Source organism: Leopardus geoffroyi, chromosome E1 (assembly GCF_018350155.1).
Source record: "Leopardus geoffroyi isolate Oge1 chromosome E1, O.geoffroyi_Oge1_pat1.0, whole genome shotgun sequence".
In the NCBI taxonomy this organism is placed as follows: Eukaryota; Metazoa; Chordata; class Mammalia; order Carnivora; family Felidae; genus Leopardus; species Leopardus geoffroyi.
This window is the reverse complement of record NC_059330.1, coordinates 56,956,987-56,980,960: the sequence shown is the minus strand read 5'-3', so window position 1 is coordinate 56,980,960 and position 23,974 is coordinate 56,956,987. Positions and strand designations below refer to the sequence as shown.

Sequence of the window (23,974 nt, the reverse complement as noted above, 5' to 3'; positions counted from 1 at the left end):
TCTGCTCGTCGTCAGGCAGACTCTTCCCTCCTCACCACAGAAATACCACTCCGGAATTTCCCGAAAGAGCAGATTCCAGGAGCACCGGAGCCCTTTGTGGGAACCGTGGTTCCCTTCCTGCAGCGAGGCGGCTCCCCAGGGGCACAGCTCTCCCGAGAGGCACCCCGTCTGCCCACGGGCCCCCTCCTTCCTGCGCTCCTGAGGGGGACACTGAACTCAGCCTTCGTTTCAGGGCCATCACCATCCTCGATTTCTGTTTGACTTCATCCCCAAAGCAAGTTCTGGTGCTGTGACACAGAAGACGTTCGCACTTCCACAGATACCCCGTGACTCTCGAGAAGCGTCATGCGCCACCGAATTCTGTGCCGCAGACAAGACGGGGGTCACCGGAGAAACGAGAACTCCGCCTCCTCGAGCCTGGTCTCCGTGCAGGAGATCAATATAAATAATCCTGAAGGCAAAGCCCTGAGAATTCGAGATCTCCCTACAGAATCCAGGAATGAGGCACACCTAATGTGCCTCCGCTTGTCCGAGCACAGTGACGGCCCCTGTCCGCCCCGCAAGTGACAGGCTGGCCATTCCAGGACACACACCAGCAAGGACAGATGGTGGGCGGCGGTAAGGGGTCAGCTCCCGGCCACCAGCTGCGGCCTGAGCCCGCAGCCCCTCCTCGCTGACCCCTCGCTGGGAGCCCAGGGCCGCCGTCCTCGGCAACAACCCTCGAGGCGGAAAGCTGCCCGGAGCTCAGGAGGGGGGCTCGGCTGGGAGCCCTCACAGCTCAGGCCGCTCACAACTGTCGTCAGAGGACACACCGCGTATACAAAACACAGGCGCACTCTTGCTTCCGCACCAGAGGGGACAGCAAGAAGGGAAGAGAAATGTGCTTTCTCCTCACTCTGCTTGCCTTATAAAAACGGGCAAATTCCTTAAAATCTAAACCACCAAGGCCCGGTCAGGAAAAAAGAGAAATGAAACCGGCCCTAAGTAATCGCTAAACTAACCAAACTGAGGAGTCAAACATCTTCCACAGGAAAGACTTTCCACGTGCCCCTCATCCCTGTGCTAAGAGGTTATCCAGTAAAACAGAGGTCAGGAGGCCTGATCTCTTTCCGAGCACAGATGCCTTGAGAGACGCCTGTCCTTCAGCGTAGACATGTGCCTCAACTACAGATTTAAAACAAACAAACAAACAAAAAAAATCGACAACAATCTAAAGACAACAACCAGAGAAAGCATCTGATTTTCCTGAACTAAATCCTATTCGGAAGGCCGCCTGAAGAATTTCTCCCCGGGGAGAAGGGCCCCCACCGCCCCGGGCCGTCACCGCGGAGGGCGCACCTCGTGCGGGGCTCCCTTGAAGACGCTGGCGGACTGGTAGATGGTCTCGGTGCACAGCTTGAGATCTTCGTTCTCCAGCTCCTCCGCGGTCCTGTACAGAGATTTGGGAACCAGTCCGCCCTCGGGCACTTCGCACTGGAAACAGAAACGCGGCAATAAAAGCTGTGCCCGCACACGGGGACCCCCTGAGCACCAAACACTCCGGCGAGGGCCACGTCCCAGCGTGCTCGACTCCTCCGGGCCGCTCGGGAAACGGAAAACACCGGCGAGGTCGAAAAACGTTCTGTGCGACTTAGCCAAAGGATTTTTAAGAACCTCTTAAATACACGTGTCATACTTTACATGAGAACAAGGTGAAGCTGATTTAGCACAGAATTCACACGAGTGTTTACGAGGTACTGGACTCAATTACTAAAACTCGTTGATGTAAGAATCGCAAGCATTCACACGGCACCGTGAAGAGGAAACGTTACGTTCAGAAAAGCTGGATTCTCGGCAACTACAGGCATCTCTTTATTACGTGCAATTACCGTCAATCCATACGTAACCAGCGATGAGAGCTTTGTGTCTGACCCGGGCCAGAGGATCCGTCCACAATGCCAGACAAAAAAATAACAAAGGAGAGCTTCTTCTGAAGCCGCTGCAAACAGGCTAAGTTGAACTAGAATCTGTGTATTTCATAAACTTCCTCGTCGACCTTGACAGAGTGACCCAGCACTCAAGTTCACAGCATCTTAGCAGCTCTCGCACCATAAGGCCCGGGAGGCGAGGACACAGGGAACCCACGCGATGGTGTCCGGCCGGCAGTGTGGCCAGCCTGGAGACCTATCCCGGCATGACGTCCTGTTAGGGGACATCGGAGCGCCGAGTGCGAGCAGCACAGTGTGCAGGGACACATGACAGCCGGGAGAGCCTCAGGCGCCGGAGCCCGGACGCGTGGACAGAAGAGGACTCTCAGCCCGGTAATCGCATCATGGTGGTCGGTGCCTGACAAACGTGGTCCGATCCGCCGTGAGCCAGGCCTCCCTCCAGCTCACAACGGAAGGACCGGCCACTCGGGACCGTTCTCCTGTAACGCGAGCCGTCTGTAGGATGCTACCTGCCTGACCTCCCGATTCAACGTCATGGCGCCTGGTGAGGAGGGCCCTGTAGTTCGCTTGCCCCTCGCACCGCGACGCTGCCTGCAATTCCTGAGCGCAGGACCCACGACCTGAAAGCTGGATCCGAATGCTGTTCAACCTCCTCCACCCATCCCGAAAGATTCCCCCGAAAGCCCAGTTCGTTAGCTCATAAACGCACGCGTCAGATCCAGTGTGTACGTACCCGAAGCGGGTAACTTTGTTTACCGTGAGGATGACAGAGATCCTTCCTCTAACGAGAGCCTGACCCCCCTCTGGCTTCGGCTGTCACTTCGGGAAGCCACCTGCGCCTCCGCAGGTCTCTTTCACCCTTGTGTCATGCCCTGGGGCTGTAAGGTCCTCAAGGACCCCTCATCACAGTTCAGGGCACACAAGTGGAGGTGTCTGCCCGAGAAGCTGGCAACTCGATGTATTAAAAGCCCGATTACAGAAAAGAAGTGGTCCTCTTAACGTATCCCCTTTGAAATGTTATCCTGATTTACGGTCCGGGGAGAAATCTTGGACCATCATCTGGAGTTAAGTGTTTTCATAAAACACACAGCTTCCCCCCGACAGGTAAAAGAAATCTGGTCCACACAAAGCTGAGTGAATAAAGCAAGCCGTAATTATATTAGAGTCTAAAACGAATCCTCATTAGTATTTAACGACGAAGAAATGGGCATGTTATCGACCATCACTTACACGGTTCTATTTAGTTTAACTCTGGGTCAGAGAAATGTCAGCCAAAAGAAAGACAATACTCCCAACTAAAGGTTCTGAAAATCATCTGTACCAACCAACGCCCACCCTCCCTATCCCTGTAAAGCGGCCAAACGTGTAACTACTTGCCTAAATACATACCATGCACTCCCCGCTCAGGAAATCTGGAATAATCTCTTTATCGATGTAATCCAGCAGGCCGCCAGGACCCTGGTAGTCATTTCCTGCGTAAATCAGGAATTTCCTTCTGGTGTTGTCATCGATGAATGGACTAACCTGTAGGTAACGAGAGAAGACCATGCGGTCATCTTTGCTTGGCCGTCCGATTTCCAAAGATTAAAATGACAACGAGACAGTATGAGGGGGGGGGGGGGGGCCGGGGAAGGGTGTCTGATGCACGGAAAGTCTGTCCGCGTGACAGAAGGACGCTTGGGAATTCTTTCTTCCCTTCGCCGGTTTGAGAGACTGCGTATCTTTCCACGTTTATTTTGTTATTTCCTAGCCGGCTAAGGCTAAGGGTCAGGGACGCACGCACGCGGATGCACGCACGTCCGCCTTCCAAGTGGCTCGTCGTTTCTCCAAAGTGGCGTCCAGACCTACCAGCGTCCAGAGGACGGGAAACACCCTGGGGGCGCGAAGAATGAGGAGGCGGCCGAGCGTCTCGGGGTAGTTGGCCTCGACCACCTCTATGATGCGCAGCAAGGCCTTGACGCCGGGTCTCCACAGGTGGCGCATGTTCAGACCCTCCAGGTCCACCAGGCAGGTCCACGAACTGTAAGGGCGTGCAGACGTGTGTCACTCGCCAGACGCCACACTCGCCAACCGCGTCCCAAGCGACTGCTACTGTTTTCTCGTTTCGATACTGGGCAACAGCCCTTTACACACATTTCCACAAATCCACCAGTCTCGAAAAACCAAAGGGTCGCGCACCGTGTTTCTATCTACTTGCGGCAAGCACGCGGGATCGGTGGGGTGGGACCAATCCCCGAGACGGCAAAGCATCGGCGGCTCATCGACCATCGCCACCTCACCCGGGCACACACGTGACCCAGCAAAACGAGGTGACGTGTCGTGCTTGACCCGCTGCGCGGCCTCTGCTGACCCAACGGGGCACGGGCCTGGCTTTCTGACGCACGCTGTGGCGAACCACAATAAGCTATTCTTCCGCAAGGATCGGAGTCCAGCGCGGCCTCAGGAGCCGAGACTACGGCAGGGAACAGAAAACCCTCGAAACTCCTTCCTGTCATGGCGGAACTTCCGTTCCAGTTAACCTGCCGTCCCCTTCTGGTGTCAGCCTCTGAACCGTTGCACATTCTCAGAATGGTTTACCAGAACTACAAGTATGGTTCAGAAACGCAGAGTAAGTTTTTTGCACCCCCGGGGACTCCCCCCACAAGGACCATGCAGACTAACCAGACAGGCCGACCCACTCAGAGCGAGGTGACAGCAATGCCTCGGGGTTAAAAATACCAAAACCCAGCACCTGTCCCTCCCAACTAACCGTATTACACGGTTATCCTTCTTCCGCCTTTGAGTACGCTGTAGAAAACAGGCTACTATTTAGATTGGGTCCTAACCCAATCAAACCAGACTTGGGTCCTAAGAGTCAACTAGAAATATTTAACTCGTGTTCTCAATAAGCTGGAAGGGAAAACAAAATCAACGTCTACCTGATAGGTCGACCAAAGACTTTTGTGTTTTCCTCACACCGTCTCAGCCCTTCTTCGTTTATGGAGAGAACCTATGTGAAAAAGGGCCATAAAAAACCCACGATTAGCCCAAGCAACACCACCGTGTCAAGCTAGGAACCAAAGGGACAATAACAAAGCCCGTTTTAGGCAAGCGAGTCAACCGACAGAGTCATCGGTTTAGATTTTATGACACGTTCATACACACACAACCCGTGGCTGACAGAGAATCTCTCTCTCTCTCCACAGGGGGTGAGCACTGTCCTCTGGGCGAAGGTGACAGCTACGTCCCGTGAGATCGGAGCTAGGTGTCACCGGATGGGCGGGGAGGGCGCGCCCCGCTGACCTGTCTCTGGAATCGGCGCCTCTGGGGTATGGGGGGGGGGGGGGCGGGTAGCTGCGAGCAGGGGACCGTTCAGCCACACGCGAATCCACGAGGAAGGGCAGTGTGACAGCGGACTGGAAGCACGGCTGGGGGGACTCTCTGGTCTGGATTCACTTGCCCTGGAGACACAGTCTACCGCATCTTTACGTGCACGAGTGCGTAGATGCGGCCGCGCGCGTGTGCACGTGTAAACGCTCACACGGTGGCGGGGCCGACAGAATACGCGACGAGATGCCAACGACAGATATTCGGAGACGGTGGGATCACGGAGGTGTCTTTTAAAGTTTTCGTTTGTTTTTTAGTTTAAGGACAACACTCTTCTCCTAACTGCCCGCACTGTGGAGGCTGAAGGGGCAGGGGGAGCCCGGGGTCCAGGGGCGGGAAGGCAGCATTTCTAATGGCTCAGATGGGAGATGCTAACCGCCCTCCCACCCCCTGGTGAGGCCGTGCTGGGGAAAGAATGCCATGAAGAGGTCTGACCCGAGTGAGACACCTCTCAAAAGGAGGAGGGGGGAGGGAGCAATTCGATGGAAAAAGAGGGCTCAAAATCGGCCCCAAGAAGCCATCCCGAGTGGCCACGGTGATTTTTCGTTCACGCTTTCCTGTGAAAAATCTCTCTAGAGCTCCTGGGCCCTCTTCTGAAATTCTAAAAACGTACTGAGAGAGTTCCTTTCCTGATTGCAAACGCACTCCACACTCGCTCTAAGGGGGCAGTTGTGAGGGTCGGAAGGGGGCGGCGGCCTCCCCGGGAAGCACTTACGTATCGCAGCAAAGCCTCCTCCCCGAGCGCTCGCACCAAACCCTTGGTGTCCATCTGCCCCAGCCTGAGCACGTACAGCGGCCGGCCGTCTACGGAGGGGAAGGAAACGCACGATCGGCACCGTTCCTGGCGAGCAGCTGACCGGAGCCTTTACGAGGAGCGTGCTTCCGCGCTCAGAGGCCGCAGCCGGCTGCGTGGGCACAGCAGAGGCCCCCCAGCAGCCGCCCCTCTGCCCGGGACCGGGCGCCCAGAGGAGCTCAGCCTCCGTCCGGCCCTCCCCTAACCGCCAGTGCCAACTGGGGCTCAGACTCCTCAAGAACAACCAGGGGGTTGAACAGAGCCCACTTTCAACAGAGGGGGGGGGACCTCAGAGTAGCCACACTTCTTCCGTGAGCAGGGAGGATTTTAAATCTTTGATTTTTTTCAGGGAAGAAAACGTGTTCATTTCATGGGTTACCAAAAAGTTAACGTCTAGATTTTCTAAAAGTCCGCTTACCCTTGATTCCCACCTAGAGGATCAAGATAATTGAGGACTTTCAGGAACTCTTTACTTTCATACCAACCAGCACAGGGTGGCCCTACGTGTTAATAGCCTGGAGGCCTAACACGGAGCCTGAGAGGAACCTCATTCGCTATACAGATGCTCTGTCATCACACGACAGCTACGCGGACAGCGTAAAGACCTCAGTGGCCACAGCGGGTCCCGGAATCAACAGATTCTCTAGATTCTAGACCCCTGACACTTGCTGCCTCAGGGGAGCAGGGGAAAGGATAGGGAAGGAATCTGCTCTGGACAAGCACCTGAGACCCGTCTTGTGCCGTCCACGGGGGGGCCAGCCCGCTCCTCTGACAGACGGGGCCCAACTTTTCCTTGTGTTTATCACCCGGTGAATTTCATTCACCTCCCACTGGCTCTAGACCTGTTCTACTTAAAACGAAAAGGTCTTTGTGCTCCCAAATCCTGTTGAAGGGAAGGTTTATAAAAAGTGTCTCCCAACGTTTATAAAATACATTAATGTTTTACTACCACGCTTCAGTCTTCGAAGGGTCGGGAAACAGAATAAAGAGACGTTTCCGGTAAAAACTAATAAAGCTACAATCAATATGGAAAAGCACAAAAGATGACGTCTGGAAAGCAGACACATCAGAGCTATCCCGCTTGGGAAGGGCCTGCTTTGAGGAGGAGGGCGCGCCAGGGCCGCCCGGTGCCCTGTCCACGTCTGCGATCCCGTCCTGTCCGCTGCCCAGCTCCGAACCAGGATGCAGCGGGCACGCCTCTGGCAACGCCGGCCTTCCCGCAACGCGAAGAAACTTGGCGGCCAAGGGGGGGCGAGAGCGGAGGGAAGGAAGGGACAGCCCGTGCCTGCGCTCCACAGGGACGCAGGGCGGGGGGGCGGGGGGAGCTCCCAAGCAGGTGGGGGGGGGGGGGTGTGGGGCTGGCCGCGATGAACGGGCGCCCCTTTGCCCTGGCGGAGAGAGGGAGGGCGACCACCCACAGGCCCTCTGGACCCCGCGCGAGGCGGCCTCTACGCGCACCCGGGATGCCCGGCGCACCTTTGTCGTGATGGTGCCAGCCTCCGGCGTAGTAGTCCTGGAGGACCTGGGGGGGGCTCCAGGTATCGAGGATGTAGTCCACCTGGTGCTGCTTCCGCCAAGTCAAAGACTGACACATGACCTCCCTGGCTTTGTCGATGTTGAAGTCCCGGGCACGTAAGAACCGAAGAATGTGCTCATCCTTTGGAATCTGTGAAGAGAGGAAGACGTTTCTAAGCAACGGTAAAAGCTGCTAAGGGAAGAAAACCAAGTGACTAAAGGGGAATGAAGCTCTAAACTCACTTCTCGTCCAGAGCGAGCTGCATTATTGCACTATTTATTTATTTATTTTTTTTTTAACATTTATTTATTTTTGAGACAGAGAGAGACAGAGCATGAACGGGGGAGGGGCAGAGAGAGAGGGAGACACAGAATCGGAAGCAGGCTCCAGGCTCTGAGCCATCAGCCCAGAGCCCGACGCGGGGCTCGAACACACAGACCGCGAGATCGTGACCTGAGCTGAAGTCGGACGCTTAACCGACTGAGCCACCCAGGCGCCCCTATTGCGCTATTTAAAATCAGCCGCTACTTGTCGCTCAAAAAGAAACATTCAAAAACAATTTTTTTTTTAAATTGGCCGTTACTAAAAAACCTGCCTCAAGGCTTTAGAAAATCACTACCGCTAATCTGAGTAATCTTTCCAGAATTCTATTTTAGTGTCAGCAAAGCAGAGCGAAGGCAGAAATAATCTGTTAAACGTCAAATGCTCCGGCCTGCCGGAACGATCCGTGATTGTGATCTGCGTGCACTTCTGCACGTGTGTATTGCACCCGAACAAAAGTCAGAACACAAAAGTGTTGTTGGTTTTGGTGGCGGTGGCGGTGTCGCTAACACACAGGGACCTTCTCTGGAGAGTCTGCTATCGGACAAGTCGGCTCCTCTGAGGGAAGGACCAGGCCAAGACTGTGTCCGAGTCTTACCTGGCCCGGCCGTCTTCCTCCACGGCCACACGCTCGCTGGTGCACACCGCCGGTCCACGGCGGGTGGGAGGGCAGGGAAGGGGGAGCCTTCTGACTCCCCCACTGCTGGGAGAGTGACTCCAGGCACGGAGATGGCATCGCTGTGACTCAGGAAGGACCAGCATCCCACGGACGTGGTAAAGAACGAGGGTTCTGGGACCAGAGGGCCTGGCTTCAAACCCTCATGCCAGCACTCCCTTGGGGGAAGACCTCGGGCAAGCTACTTCACTGCCCTGGGCCTCAGTTTCCTCGTATGTACAACAGGGGTGGAAAATACGTCACCGTCTCAGAGGGACGTTGGGAAGATCTCGTAAAGGTCGTGAGAGTGTCTAGCCCGTGGCAAGCTCACGACAAACGACAGCCATCATTACAGCGGCTGTGCTCCCCAACAGTCGTCAGACACGGAGGTGCTAGTAACCAAGGCCGGCAGAAACCAGCGCGTGGGTGGGCTCCATGCAATGCCCAGCTTCCCTTTACTAAGCGATGCCAGTAACTAGCGGGACATAGCAACGTGCCTGTGTTCACTTCTAGTCCCGTTAGCATGAGGAGGGTTAGAAAAACCCGACTCCTTGGGGCGCCTGGGTGGCTCAGTCGGTTAAGCGTCCGACTTCAGCTCAGGTCATGATCTCACGGTCTGTGAGTTCGAGCCCTGCGTCGGGCTCTGGGCTGATGGCTCAGAGCCTGAAGCCTGCTTCCGATTCTGTGTCTTCTTCTCTCTCTGCCCCTCCCCCGTTCATGCTCTGTCTCTCTCTGTCTCAAAAATAAACGTTAAAAAAAATTAAAAAAAAAAAAAAAAAAAGAAAAACCCAACTCCTTATAAGGCTAAAATTTTACCAAAAACCTCAAAATCGAAACTCAAACACTTCTAGTCTTAGAACAATCCATGAATTCCTTCCAAAACTTCTGAAAATTAAAATGTCAGAATACTTGGAATGTGGTATCGCTTTATAATGTGACATGTAATTTTTGAACACCTTTTATTCTTTTTATTGCCGAATTTTTTTTTTTTTATTTTTTTTAACGTTTTATTTATTTTTGAGACAGGGAGAGACAGAGCATGAACAGGGGAGAGTCAGACAGAGAGAGACACAGAATCTGAAACAGGCTCCAGGCTCTGAGCTGTCAGCACAGAGCCCGACGCGGGGCTCGAACTCACGGACTGAGAGATCATGACCTGAGCCGAAGTCGGCCGCTTAACCGACTGAGTCACCCAGGCGCCCTGCCGAATTTTTTTTAATGTTATTATTTATTTTCCAGAGACAGAGAGAGAGAGAGACAGAGCATGACAGGGGGAGGGGCAGAGACAGAGAGAGACACAGAATCCAAAACGGGCTCCAGGCTCTGAGCTGTCAGCACAGAGCCCGACGGGGGGCTTGAACCCATGAACCACGACATCACGACCTGAGCCAAAGTTGGACGCTTAACCGACTGAGCCACCCAGGCGCCCCTAAAGATTTTATTCTTAAGTGATCTCTACGCCTAACGTGGGGCTCAAACCCACAACCCTGAGATCATGAGCTACACACTCCACCGACTGAGCCAGCCAGGTGTCCCGACGTGTAGCTGTTTTTAAGTGAGACCCTTCTCTGGTAAACCTAGAAAAATAAACTAATTCTAAATAGAAGGGCATCACAATTTGCCGTCAAGGACTCGGACGCCACACAGAGAAACACAGATCCTGTGACTCTGGGACTGGGAGGGGCTTCCCCAGCTACGGTAACCGGGAACATTTACTCCGAGGAACTACGAACAGAACCGTGAACAGGACCCGGAACCATGAACAGTTCCACGGACAGCACCATCACACACGGGGGGGCCGGTTCTCACTTTGCCCTTGTGGGTTTCCTGGAGCCACTGGCGAAGCCGGATCAGGCAACTCTCCTGCAGCGGGGTCAAGTCCCCCAGGTATCTCTTGATGTAGTCTGCGTCTAGTTTGTCTGGAACAGAAATTACATGACAGCGTTTACAACAAAGAACGCTGGAACTTGAAGGCGTCCAAAGTCGTCCTGCTCAGTAAAGTGCGGTCCTCCGGCCATAGAACTGAAGCATGCCACAGGGACAGCAGGGTCAAGCAGGCCCCCCCTTAGAGACCCTCAGTGATCGTCTGTAAGACCAAATCCCTGGCCAAGCCACAGCTCAACCTACTGACTCAATCACCTTTAGGGCCTAGCACACGGGAAGCATAGAGCATCTGACGACGCTACGATTGCAGTAAAAGGCTTAGTTGCTACCTTTCGTTTGCTAAGTACGCCTTCAATTAAAACAACTGAAAAACATCTCCCGGTTTCAATAAAAGAACAACTTGATAGAACTCTTCCTGCCCATTAAAAAAAAAAAAAAAAAAAAATGAAACATTTCTTCGTTCTAAGAGAAAACTACAATGGGTTACCTAAGCCAGAGGAAAAGGGACAGCGACAAAATGAGACCTAAAGGTCCTAAGGAGACAAGAACGGGCCGAGGAACCGGAGGGAAAGGACCCCATACGACCCCCGGTCCTGCTCGCGGGACACCGCATCTTTCCTACCTTCAGGGGTCCCCGCCGCCGGCTCGGGCGGCCCGCTGGGGCTGCTGAGGGCCTCGCCGCCCAGCCCCTCCGCCTGGGCAGCATCCGAGACGACAGCAGCCGAGGACGCCGCCTGTTTCTTGCAGGACGAGGACGTCTCTGAAGAGGAAGCTATGGGAGGCGGAGTCCAACGGGGCACGAACGTGATGCCTTCTTCTTCCAGCTGACGAAGATAGTATTCAATGATTTCTTTCCCCTTGAAAATAAAACCGATTTGACGGGTTAGTATATGATCCACATTCAAATTATTCGCCCCTCCCCCAGGTTTTTAAGACACTAACAAAAACCGAATAGCCGCAGAAGAAATCTATAAAGGCAAAAGCCAAATGCCTCTGTGTCTGGGTTTTTCATAATTATTTTACTTCCTCTTCTCCAAAGGTCCAGGAAGTAATTTCTAAAGAGACGGGGTTTTTTTAACGGCTGACTAAAAGCACCCATGTATCACCCTTGTACTCAATCTGTGCTTTGTGTCTCGACCCAAGTTCTTTCCAACACCCTGAAAATAAAGCAAGCCTTCACATAACACTCATGATCTCACACGGACACTCTCAAAACCAAAATCCCACAGCAGCGCTGAGCAACGGCACGAGAACGAGAAGGAAAGTTTTCCACGCAAGGTAAACCTAAGAACCCGAGGCCCGGGGGCCCCCGGGGATCCCCGACAAGCGCTCCCCCTGCCCACAGACAGGTCCGCTCCCGCCTCGCCCGCCCACCCCAATCTGCCAACGATTCTGGGCAGAGGGCACAAGCAGCCAGTGGCCGCACCTTCCTTCTACGTCACTGGCAACAGCAATATCTGAACTCCCACCCAACCCTCCCCCTCCCTAGAACACAAGACTCGGGGGAGAGTCAAATCATTTCCACGTCGTGAAACGGCCGGGACCCCCGACTGGCCCGTTTCCGGCCTTCTGAAAACACTGCCAGCCTCGAGCACCTCAGAGGCTCCTGCCTCCCCTTTTCCATAAAATCCCAAGCTGGACTCACTTTTTTTATGTTGCTGGTGTATTGTTTCATTGCGATTTTTTCCACTGTACTTTCGAAACCAAAGAAAGATTTAATATCTAAACTCGCAGACTGTTCAAAACAGGTCCAATCTTCGTTTTCAGGGTGAACCTGCAGACAAATGAGAAATCGTTCCCATTAACTATGCTGATGAGTGACGGTATCATCTGTCGGCTTCTCCATCAACTAGTAACCAAAAGAAAACACTCTACCAGTAACGTTATGGTCATGAAAGCAGCAGATGGAAAATTTACACGGGGAGGCTCAAAATCATAAAAAGACCTAAATATTTGTAAAATATTCTAGAAAAAAAAAATAAAAAAACGCCTGTTAAAAGGAGAGCTCCGCTTTCATTGTGGTTCGTTCATTCACCGTATTTCCTGAGCAGGGTTCTCCAGTGTAGACAAAACGAAGATCCCTGCCTGATGTAGCTTACGGTCTGGAGGGGGAGACAGCCAATTAGCCATGAACATAAAGAGGTAAGAAACTGAAGACAAGCGCTAAGGGAAAAAGGAAAAGCTGGAGGTGAATGAACTGGGGGGCGGGCAGCAGAACTGAACAGGGCGTTCAGGCTGGCTTCATCCAGAAGGGCAGATGTGAGCACAGACCGAAGGTGAGGGCGGGAGTCCAGCAGAGATCCGGGGGCACAGCGCCCCCGGCAGAGGGCGCACTTGGAGCAGAGGTCCTTAGGGGAAGCAGCCTACGCCATCAGGGAACAGCAGGTGCGTAGGCTTGTGCACAAAGACAGCAGGACCGCAGATGTGTGAGGACGAGAAAATGAGGGGCCCTGTAAGCCACTGGGAGGCCTCTGGGCTTTTCCGTGTGAAATGCAAGAAGGCTGCAGAAAGTATGATACGATCTGACATACTTTATTTATTTACTTAAAGTTTTTAATGTTTATTTATGTTTGAGAGAGAGAAAGAGCAGGGCAGGGGCAGAGAGAGAGGGAGACACAGAATCCGAGGCAGGCTCCAGGCTCCGAGCTGTCAGCACAGAGCCCAATGCGGGCTCAAACCCACGGACCGTGAGATCCGTGACCTGAACCGAAGTCGGATGCTTCACGGACGGAGCCACCCAGGCGCCCCTGATCTGACATACTTTAAATGGATCACTTGGGATTCAGCGCTAAGGATACGTTGTAGAAGGGTGAGGAAGAAGCAGAGAGACCCTATTAGATTATTCTGATAATCTGGTGGCAAGTTAGTGATGAAGAACAGCAGATCAGCCTGATACAGAGGTAACCATCAATGGCAAGCCCCGCTTTCCCGTAGTCTGCATTCCGCCCCACCGCTTCTACGAGAGACTGACATCCGTGCCTGTTTTGGCTAACCAAAAGAAATCTAAAGAGGATTTCCTCATTTAGGAAAATGGGTGAACGTGAAAATAGCATTCACCGTTTATTTTGCAAAAGCCGTTATGGAGGCAGCTCGTACCCCAAGCGGCGAGGATGGCACCCCCCCCCCCCCCACCTCCGGAAGCCTCGAGACTCCAGAGCTTAGAACAGTGTCTGTGGGCCTCTGGGCTTTATCTCCGTTTATTCTGTGCACCTGTTAGCAAGACGGGTCCTGGGGCACCAGAAGCCCCTAAACGAGCTATGTTTTGCTTTGCATACGGGAACGCTAAAAAATCTTCCCATATACACTCGTAACTGCTGCTTTGCTTTGCCCGTGTTCTGCGTACGAAAGGCTTCACGGGAACGCTCTACTTTCAGAGAGCGGAGGAAAACTGTTCTCTTGGGTCCTTCCCGTGTACTTCTGAAGTGTCAGAGTGGCGCCGGAAAGGAAGGGACACGGGAAGGGACGTGGGAAGGTCACAAGGCGACCCTGACTGCTACAACCACGTGACCCATTCTGCAGTAAACCGCAGCTGCCACCCACTGACCCCACGCGTCAGAAGCGAGGGACGGTATCTGAAGAACACAAGGCGGTGTGCCGTTTAGCGCGACGGCCACGCGGGTCCCAGAAGCACAGGCCGGCCCAAGCCTGCGTCCCCTGCCCTCCCCGCCCCACCCCCGCGAGCGCGGTTACTCACAGTGTAGCAGCAATGTTCATGGATGATGACCCGGTTGGAGAACGTTTCGTTATGGGCCTCGATGTGCAAAGTACGTTCCCGAGAGTTCAGTGAGTTTTTTTGGACAAAATAAACATAATCGACTCCTGCAATCTTTAAAAAAAAAAGGAGAAAACAGACTTATTAATGACACCGAGTGCAACAGAAGCCGTGAGCGTTAAGTTCGTCCGGCAGGGGGATGGCCTAAATGTCCCCGTGGGTACCTTTTTCAGCAGCCTTGGTGCGTCTATGTCCAGCTTGCAGCGCCGTTCTATAATGTGAACGGCCCCGTCTTCGCTCTTGAACTCGTTCACGGTGTCACTGTCCACAAACATCGGGATCAAAGGACACGTAGGGAACCTCCTTTCGTAGGCCTGGGGATAAATTGTTTTAAAAAAAGGAATTGAACAGAGATGCGACCCGACAGCCCGTCACTGAGATTCTCCCAGGAATAAAAGCATCTCCCGGGGCGCCTGGGTGGCTCGGTCGGTGAAGCGGCCAACTCTTGATCTCAGCTCAGGTCTCGATCACAGGGTAGGGAGTTCAAGCCCCGCATCGGGCTCCACTCTGGGCGCGAAGCTTACTTCAAAAAAAAAAAACAAACACGGCATCTCCTGGTACACGTCCACGCATCACCACAGAGCTGCCTTTGTCTTTACATCACAAGCTTTTGTTAAAAAAGAAAAAGACAGGGGCGCCTGGGTGGCGCAGTCGGTTAGGCGTCCGACTTCAGCCAGGTCACGATCTCGCGGTCCGGGAGTTCGAGCCCCGCGTCGGGCTCTGGGCTGATGGCTCAGAGCCTGGAGTCTGTTTCCGATTCTGTGTCTCCCTCTCTCTCTGCCCCTCCCCCGTTCATGCTCTGTCTCTCTCTGTCCCAAAAATAAATAAACGTTGAAAAAAAAAATTTTTTTTAAAAGAAAAAAGAAAAAAGAAAAAGACATTCTGTGTTCATGGACTGGGAGACTCAGGGCAGTAAAGACATCAATCCTTCCCACGTGGCTACAGAGGTTTAACACAACTCCTATCGAAATCCCGGCAGGGCTCATCTTTGTCTAAGCTACAGACAAGATTATTTTAAAATTTATATGGAGATTATTTTAAAATTTATATGAGCGCCTGGGCAGCTCAGTCGGTCGAGCATCTAACTCTTGATCGCGGCTCAGGTCACGATCTCACGGTTCATGAGTTAGAGCCCTGCGTCCGGCTCTATGCTGACAATGCGGAGCCTGCTCGAGAGTCTCTCTCTCCCTCTCACCCTGCCCCTCCCCAGCTTGCACTCTCGCTTTCTCTCAAAATAAATAAACTTAAAAAAAATAAATAAATAAAGTTTATACGGAAAGGCAGGAGAACTAAACCGGCTAAAACAATTCTCAACAAAAAAAGACTAAACTGGGAGGAATCACTCCAAGTGGTGTGGGATCGGTGCCTACTGCGCAGCCACGGTGACCCAGGCCTGCGCGGCTGGCGGTGGAAGGGACACAGAAGTCACAGGGCAGACAGCCGTACATTGACCCACACAAATACGCCCAAGTGATTTTCGACAGAGGGGCAGGAGCAATTCAACGGAAGAAGGACGGCCTTTTTGTCCAACAAATCTGACTGGAGGCCTTGCACACCAACAGGAAGGAACAAAAAAAAAAAGGACCTCAACCTGAACCCCACACCGTATGTAAAAATTAGCTCAAAACGGACCATGGACTCAAATGTGTTTGTAACCTGCTTGAAATGACAACCGCAGAAACAGAACAGATCGGCGGTTGCCAGGGGCGGTGGCGGGGGGAGTGGGTGCAGCCGTCAAGGCACTCGGAGAATGTTCAGTATCTTCGCTGCATCCATGGGGATATTCCGGTTGTGACAACGGACCACAGCCTCCCTAAATGTTACGGGGGGCGGGGAGGAACGGGTAAGGAACACAGGGGAACCCCCGGTGTCATTCCTGGTGAATAACAGGGTATTAACATATCGTGAATCTTCAATTATCGCAAACTACGAAACTTAAAGCATGAAAAAAAGCTTCACTCCCTGTATAATTCATCCAAACTCTTCGACAATGCACTCAGGCGCCCTATTTAGTTTACGGCGTAGCGAGCGTGTGGTGATCTGTGAAGACAGCTTTGCTGACGACCTGACTATTGAATTTACACTAAAACCAAAGCCACCCGGCGGCCCGCGGGGCTGCAGGAACAGGAAACCGAGGCGGCCGGATGACAAGTGTCTGGGCTCTAAGAAGAAGCATGAAAAAGAAGCCCGGGGCTGGGCCCAGCACCTCGGTGACGTGATGTTCCTATTAAAGTGACAAATGCCACTCCTCCACCAGCTGTCCTAAAAATGGGGGGTGGGGGGGGCTGACTTCCCGCCTTAAGTTAATCACAACCACACACAGATTTGAGGAGAAATGTATGCTGTTGACAAGATGAATGACAACCTCAAAGTGGCACCGACCGCTGCGATGGGGCGAGGCGTTCCGGCGCACGGCCAGACTGACACGCTGCCTTCCGTGGAGCAGTTTCCTGAAGCTGCCCGTGGACAGACCTGACGTCTGAACAGAAGTAACACTCAGGTCGCAGGAGCTGCACTGAACCCCCCATAAAGCACCAGAGCAACCTATTTCTTATTTTTTGTACTTACAATTTTTTTGTATTTGATTTTTAGAGAGAGAGGGAGGGAGGAGCAGAGAGAGAGAGGGGGACAGAGGATCCGAAGCGGACCCTGTGCCGACATCAGCGAGCCCGATGCGGGGCCTGAACTCACGGACCCTGAGATCCATGACCTGAACCCAAGTCGGAACGCCCCTACCAGGGCGACCTATTAATCCCTCCACCCGGTTTTCACTAATCTCACTCTAAGTATCCTCGATAATCTGGTACATATCTCCTCTCCTCTCCATAACATTACAGGGCTACACCAGTCTGCAAATTGCCGGCTGTGCTCCTGCTGTCTATATAAGATACCACGCGAGGCACTATGAGAGGCAGTGGAAAATGAAGCAGACAGTTCAGGAAAGGGAGTCAGGGTCATACACGAGTGTGTCCTAAGAATAAGCAAGTGCCACAGAGGTGTAAGGAGAAAGAGAACACCCTGAGCTTTGGAGAGAGGGGTGGTGTAGGAAGGCTTCATGGAAGAGGGGGCATTTACGCTGGACCTCAAGGCACACGACTGTTCATAGTCATCGAGGAGGGGAGAGATTTCTAGGAAAGAGAACCCAGGAGCATGGCCTCAAGGGAATGCCGCAGGGCAAGCAGGGACCGAAAGCCAGTGGAGGAGGGAACGGTGGCCTGCAGTGACACTTGTGACAAGGCCTGTCCCTGCTGAGCACAGCCCACGTGGCCACACCAAACCCAACGGGAAGGCCTGGCTCTCCTGGAGTTGACCTACCTCACGGGGCGATGGAGGAAGAGGGAAGTCTACCACGTGACCAGAGTCGCCCTTTCAGAAAATCAAGGACAGTCATGCACAGGGCGGTCTGGAAGGGAGGCAAAACTTACGTGGTGGCCAATTATAACTGCTTTTTAAAAAGTCTTTACTTTGGGGGTTGAAAACATATCCTTCCTATTTACCCACTCCCCCCTCCTCTCAAATATATTCTGCATCCCATTACTGCTATAATCTTGACAAATCACACAGCATTCGTCTCTTAATGCATTTGAAATCAACAACATGTAAGGAGTTTATCGAACTGCTCAGACCATACCACACAGAAGTCTCTGGGAGGCCCTAAAATACGCCAGTATTGAGTATTGCACACGGGAACAACTCTAGAAAAAAAAATTTGCTATCATTTGTTCTACAGACACTGAAAACCATCTAAACTGAGTTTTAAATTTTAATACATTACAAAAAAAAAAAAACAAAACAACCCTGGCTTTGTATACTCCAGCGCTATGACACATCAAAAAATTGAAATACAAGGATTCAAACAAAAAGATTCTTTTTAAGTTACATACGGGGTAGAGTAGGCACTTGCCAAGAAATACCCAAAGCCGGGATCTCTCCTATCAAAGGACCTATTAGATCATTTTCAAAATGCCCACAACATCCTCCAAATTCTTGCAACAGAGTGGTCAGCACAGGGCATTACCCACACAGCCCAGTCTTCAATTTAAGACACAGTACAAACTCTCTATTCCCTGTAAAATCATCCATCCGTGTAGACGCCTGTTTTCACAGAGACTCGCTTTTACTTTGGCCAGATGGCCTTAGGCGTGACAGTACTAACGCACGACCCACCCGGGGAATCGGTACACTCCTCTGCAAAGCTGTCCGTGCGGAAGGTTCCTAGCGAGCTTCTCCCTGCTTCCCTGCGCACCCCGGTCGGCACCTGCCCCGTCCCCAGGCGCACCACTCAGCCACGGGGCAGGGGCCAGTCCATGCGTCTTCGCATCGCCTAAAACAAAGTCAGTGTTCAATAAACATTTTTTAAATTATGGGATAAAACCTTGCTAGATAGGGGCGCCTGGGTGGCTCAGTCGGTCACATGTCCGACTTCAGCACAGGTCATGATCTCAGGTTTTGTGAGTTCAAGCCCCGCGTCAGGCTCTGTGCAGAGCTGATTTCAGATCCTCTGTCTCCCTCTCTCTCTCTGCCCCTCCCCTGTTCGTGTGTGCTCGGGCTCTCTCTCTCTCTCAAAAATAAACATTAAAAAAAAAAAAAAACAAAAAAACAAAAAAAAAACCTTACTAGATAAAGCAACAAACCCAGCTCTTTGTCTCTGTGCTCACTTACCTGGGCCAATCTTTCGGAGATATATAAGGCTCAGGAATTCTGCATACTGTTGGCACAGAAAAGCCTAACTTTCTAGAGGGTTATAGAAAAGGAAGATCGCGGGGCGCCTGGGTGGCGCAGTCGGTTAAGCGTCCGACTTCAGCCAGGTCACGATCTCGCCGTCCGTGAGTTCGAGCCCCGCGTCAGGCTCTGGGCTGATGGCTCGGAGCCTGGAGCCTGTTTCCGATTCTGTGTCTCCCTCTCTCTCTGCCCCTCCCCCGTTCATGCTCTGTCTCTCTCTGTCCCAAAAATAAATAATATAAAACGTTGGAAAAAAAAAAAAAAAGATCGCAAAACGGTGACAAAACTTTAGTCTCTGCAACTGTTTACGGATACCAGACCCCAGTTTTTCAGCACAAACTACAATCTACAAACTTGCTACAGCCTCCGAAAAACAGAAGCATTCCAATCTTATTAGAAACATTTATGCACATTCTAGTTTTGCCCACAGGAAGGGCCTAGAAGCAATGACACCTCAGCAGCAACAAGAAACTTGGCATCTAGAGCTCGGTTTCTAAATACCACTCAGGACTAGAGAAGAAGGCATGCACTGTCAAGAAATGACTGATTACAAGTCTGAAGGGAAAGGTCAAGGTGAATCTGAAGTACTTACCAGAAATAAGGATGTGCTCAGTGACTGAGGGGGGGCATGTCAAAAGGACACAGGAACCAGCCTGAAGGGGTTCCACTCCCCCCCCCCACCCCCCACGTTCTGAGATCATTTGAGCACCAGAAAGAGAAAAGATAGTGATACTCAAGAGAAATGGGCGGGGGAGGAAATCTTACAGACAAATGTCACCTAATAACCACAGGAGCAAACACCACAATCAGAAAACCACAATTCTGCAACCACCAATTTATAACTGGTTCAGGCAAGGATCGACACAGGGCACTACTGAAAGGCTGGAAGAGACAGCACGGTCTCCAAGATCACCCTGCAGGTTGTCAGTTACAAAGGGACAGATGATGGAAATCTGTCCCTTTATAATGGAAAGATCTAGCAGATACCAGCTCCGGCCAAGGATTTAACTTAGGACCAAGCACGGGACAACCTGCCGAGCTGCTGTGACACAACGGAAGCACGCACGACCTCTGCAGACCTCACAACAGAAAGGGAGGAAATAATCAAGACAAGTCCAAGTTACGGGGCACTGCACAAAAGCACCGGCCTGGACTCTTAAAAAATGAGAAAGGCCACTGTCTTGAAAGATGAACAGAAAAAGCCGAGAACTATCTAGCATGAAGGCAATTAAAGAGACAGGACTACCAAAGGCTATGCTGCATTGGCTCTTTGGAATAAAAATAGCTCTAAAGAATATTTAAGGACATGTGCCCATGCATCACACACTAAATACTATCATTCTGTCCGTGTGAAATTTCGCGGGTGTGATAACGATGACCGTTAAGCAGCGTTTCTATTCTGAGGCAATAATGCTTTAGTACTTAGGGCAAGTGTAATGATACACACAGCTTCTTTCAAATGGTTCTGCAAGACTCAGGCTGTGAGTGTGTGCATGCGTGTGTGTGTGTGTGTGTGTGTGTGTGTGTGTGTGTAAGAGATAAAGCGAATGTATTAATTTATCTAAGTGGAAACGTAGACACGTATTTGCTACACTTCATCAACTTCTTTAATAATGGAAATTTCTCAAAGTAAAAAACTGGGGACACTAGCAACAGGGGAAGGTCACTTCGGGGGGAAGGGCAATATGGAGACCAACAGTGCTTTTGCACCAAACTGAGTATGACCTTGTCACATCTTACCCAGCGTGAGGTTTGGCCCAGCTCCAGCCCGAGGTGGAAGGCCAGGTGAGAGGTCCCCCGGGGCCCTGCGCCTCGGCACGGGGGACTCCGGCCCGGCCTGGCCACCGTGGCTCTGAGGGGACGCGGGCCCAGAGAGCTCCAGCTGCCGGCTCTTCACGAGAAGGCAGCAGTCTGGATTTCTGTGTGCAGCTTCCCCATTCTGAAGGCTTAGTTCGTGCCCACGGGCCCACGTCCGCAGGCCTTCGAGCCTCCTCCCTGCACCTATCTCTCCAGAACTGGGCAGGAACCCAGGCTTCAGTTCTCTCCGGGTTCAAATCACCGCCTCGGGAGAGCCACAGGAATCTCCCTCCGTCTTAGTTTTCACGAACTATCTGCAATATTATTATGTCGCTTCCTAGTCACACTCGGCATGTATCAACCACAAAAATCAAGAAAGGCCTGAACAGAATTAAATTTTCCAGAAGGCATTCTTCCAGCGAGAGAGAAATGTTCTTCGATGTCCTCTCTTAAAAGGAAAAGCTACTTTCGCAAGAGACCAAGAGACCTTGACTATTATAATCACTGGCTCACTCGTTTTTTGTTTCACACAGCCATTGTTTCAATCATAAAAACAAAAGCAGGGCCTCGCCCATTTGCCCCAGGGAGGAAAGCTGCCTTGTGGGTAACTCGGCTTCCTCCCACCTTCCTACACCCACTCCTCCTCTTTCAAAAGGGATTTCTGAGCCTGTAATTCGGGAGCTTGGCAACAGCACTCTCAGTCTTTAACCAAACTTTGAATGCAATTTTGAGATATTAAAAGCTTGTACTGTGCTAAATAAAACCATATTTTAGTGAAGACATTTCAACTTGAGAAGTAACGAGCTTAACGGTGCATTCTGCCAGGAGAACCCATTTAAAAGAAATTCCATTTAAAGAGTCTACCTTCAGACTGAACTAGGTTCATACACAACTTAGCCAGCGAACTAAGCCAGCCGCTTCCGTATGAGTTGGAGATCCTATGGCACTGGACGTGACCCTCAAGCACACTTAGACGCAGAGCTGGTTTTACCCCGGAAAGACTCCAGAAGTGGAAAAACCCTAAATACGGCGGGAGTCTCTCAGAAGTTGCCAGTGCTCGAAGAGGCAAATATAAAACGCATCGGGGAGACGTGGGAAACTGACCGAAGCCCCTCGGAGTCGGTTCTCCGTGAGTCGCCGACTTAGCAGACATGACAGCCACACACAGAGGGCCTGCCGTATAAGCCACCGTGTGGAGATCTAGACAACGTGACTGTGGAAGACACAGGGACGGGGCTTCTTCAGAAGCAAGACACAGACACACGTGCCGTCCACAATGAAGAAAAGACAGGGAGGAGGTCACGGACAGCAATGCACCGTCCGTGCTGACAATAAAAAACTGCTTCAGACAGTGGGGGGGGACATGGCTCCAGGATGGGTGGCGAGAGCGCGTGTGCAGAAGGGAACGTTCCCGATGGGGGCCACGGGAGCGACACCACAAGGGAGGAAACACTCCGTGGACACGCTCCGGAGCAGCCGTTCAGACCCGTGGACACCGCGTCACCTGCCTCAGAAGCGGCTCAGGCACAGGAGTCGCGCCGCGAAGAGCTTCGGGCACCTGGTCTGTTGCTGAGACTCCAAAGCAGACAAACAGCTCGGCTCAGTGAAGACGTGAAGAGTGTCAACGGCCCGAGGAACCTGGGGGCCCCCCGACACTGCATGTGGTCGCAACTCAAGTCCTTGATGGGCTCTTGAATCCCGCCTCCGCTATTACAAGACAGGCGGACTTCTATTTAGTCCACTAGTAAGGCGAGGTTCCGAATCACGTGCTACTTACTTGTGAATAAACGTGTTCATTCTTTTTTTACTTTTTTTAAGTTTAATGATTTTTGAGAGAGAGAGAGACACACAGTGTGGGTGGGGGAGGGGCAGACAGAGAGGGGGAGAGAGAGAGAGAGAGAGAGAGAGAGAGAGAGAGAGAATGCCAGGCAGGCTCCGCACCGTCAGCGTAGAACCCAACACGGGGCTCGAACCCACGAAACTGAGTGAGCCGAAACCAAGAGTCAGACGCTCAACCGACTGGGCCACTCAGGCCCACTCAGGCGTCCCTATATATATATATATATATACATTTTTATATATATATAAAAATATATATTTATATAAATATAAAACAAAGTATTTATAAAAACTTAAATTTTTGAAAATTCGAGTCCTTTCCAAGAAAAGTTATAATCCAATCAGTTGTGATACACTTCCATTCATCCAACTTCTTCATGACCAACCCAGTCAGATTAGCGATTTTCAAACGAGTTCAAGACCATGAGCGGACTAACTGGGTAACAGGGTACAGACAACTGTCCGGGCCAAGTGCTGAGTTAACACCAAAGTCCCCATCCTCAGTCACCGGCCTTCAGTGGGACCCGCAAATCAAGTCACAACAGACTGGACTCGCCCTGGGAAGGTCACACGAGAACACACAAAGATTCTACGGCAGCTAAAAAAAATACGCAAACATCTGACAGGTGCCAAGCCGTCTCCCTCCGGGATCAAACACATCTGAAGTGTAAATGAGGGATTTCGTCTCGGACAACCTCAATCCCAGGGTTCTGAGGACACACTCTCTCTGGGTGACATTTAGCGTGGAGAGGGCGTGAGTCGGGCCCGCGGGGCCGGGAGCTCTAAGGACAGGGCATCGTGACCGACGCCAACGGGATCCAGTACAAGAGGCTGGACCCTCTTCTAGGACCTTCTCCGTCGAGCAGGGCGACAATGAGCGAAGACGGGAGCGCGGCCGAAGCGCAGTTGGCAGACGTGCGGCTCCCACACCTCGCGCCACAGCGTCCCGACTGCACGCACCTTCTTCTGACCGTCCCTCGGCCCCACGGCCGCCCTCACAGCCACCACACCGCGGGACACACCGGCCGTGTTTCCTGGCGACCGAGGAGCCGGCTCGGTGCGCTCCCCCACACCCCCGGGGGAGACAGGCGGGTACTGGGAGGTACTGGGAGGAGTGCAGGTCAGGCCCCGTGTCCCTCGTTCACACGCCTGTGCCCCTGCTCTGGACGGTTCTCAACACGGAACGGCTGTGTTAAAGGACGGAAAAACTTCGCAATTTCTTCCCCAGTCCACCTATTTTCGGTGGGACCACAGCACACGGACGCGGGACATGGGGCCACTGGGGGCGGCGGGCCTCCCTCAAGCAGAGGGGACCGTGCACGGCGGCCACCTGTGTCCCCTGCCCTGTCACCGGCCTGCAGACGACCAGCAGTGGCAACAG

General features: G+C 52.3%; 1 protein-coding gene across 2 annotated transcripts in view; it reads right to left on the bottom strand.

Moving 5' to 3' along the window:
* SEC14L1 (SEC14 like lipid binding 1) overlaps positions 1-23,974 on the bottom strand; it is a 54,793-nt gene that overhangs the window by 5,208 nt on the left and 25,611 nt on the right. For both annotated transcript variants that reach the window (XM_045490922.1, XM_045490923.1), the window contains exons 4-14: positions 14,400-14,549; positions 14,158-14,289; positions 12,109-12,237; positions 11,086-11,320; positions 10,389-10,498; positions 7,564-7,753; positions 6,010-6,098; positions 4,847-4,917; positions 3,777-3,948; positions 3,318-3,452; positions 1,339-1,473 (exon numbers count right to left, since the gene is read on the bottom strand). In XM_045490922.1, the coding sequence (XP_045346878.1) occupies positions 1,339-1,473; positions 3,318-3,452; positions 3,777-3,948; positions 4,847-4,917; positions 6,010-6,098; positions 7,564-7,753; positions 10,389-10,498; positions 11,086-11,320; positions 12,109-12,237; positions 14,158-14,289; positions 14,400-14,549 (1,548 nt within the window). The remainder of the gene's footprint in view (positions 1-1,338; positions 1,474-3,317; positions 3,453-3,776; positions 3,949-4,846; positions 4,918-6,009; positions 6,099-7,563; positions 7,754-10,388; positions 10,499-11,085; positions 11,321-12,108; positions 12,238-14,157; positions 14,290-14,399; positions 14,550-23,974) is intronic.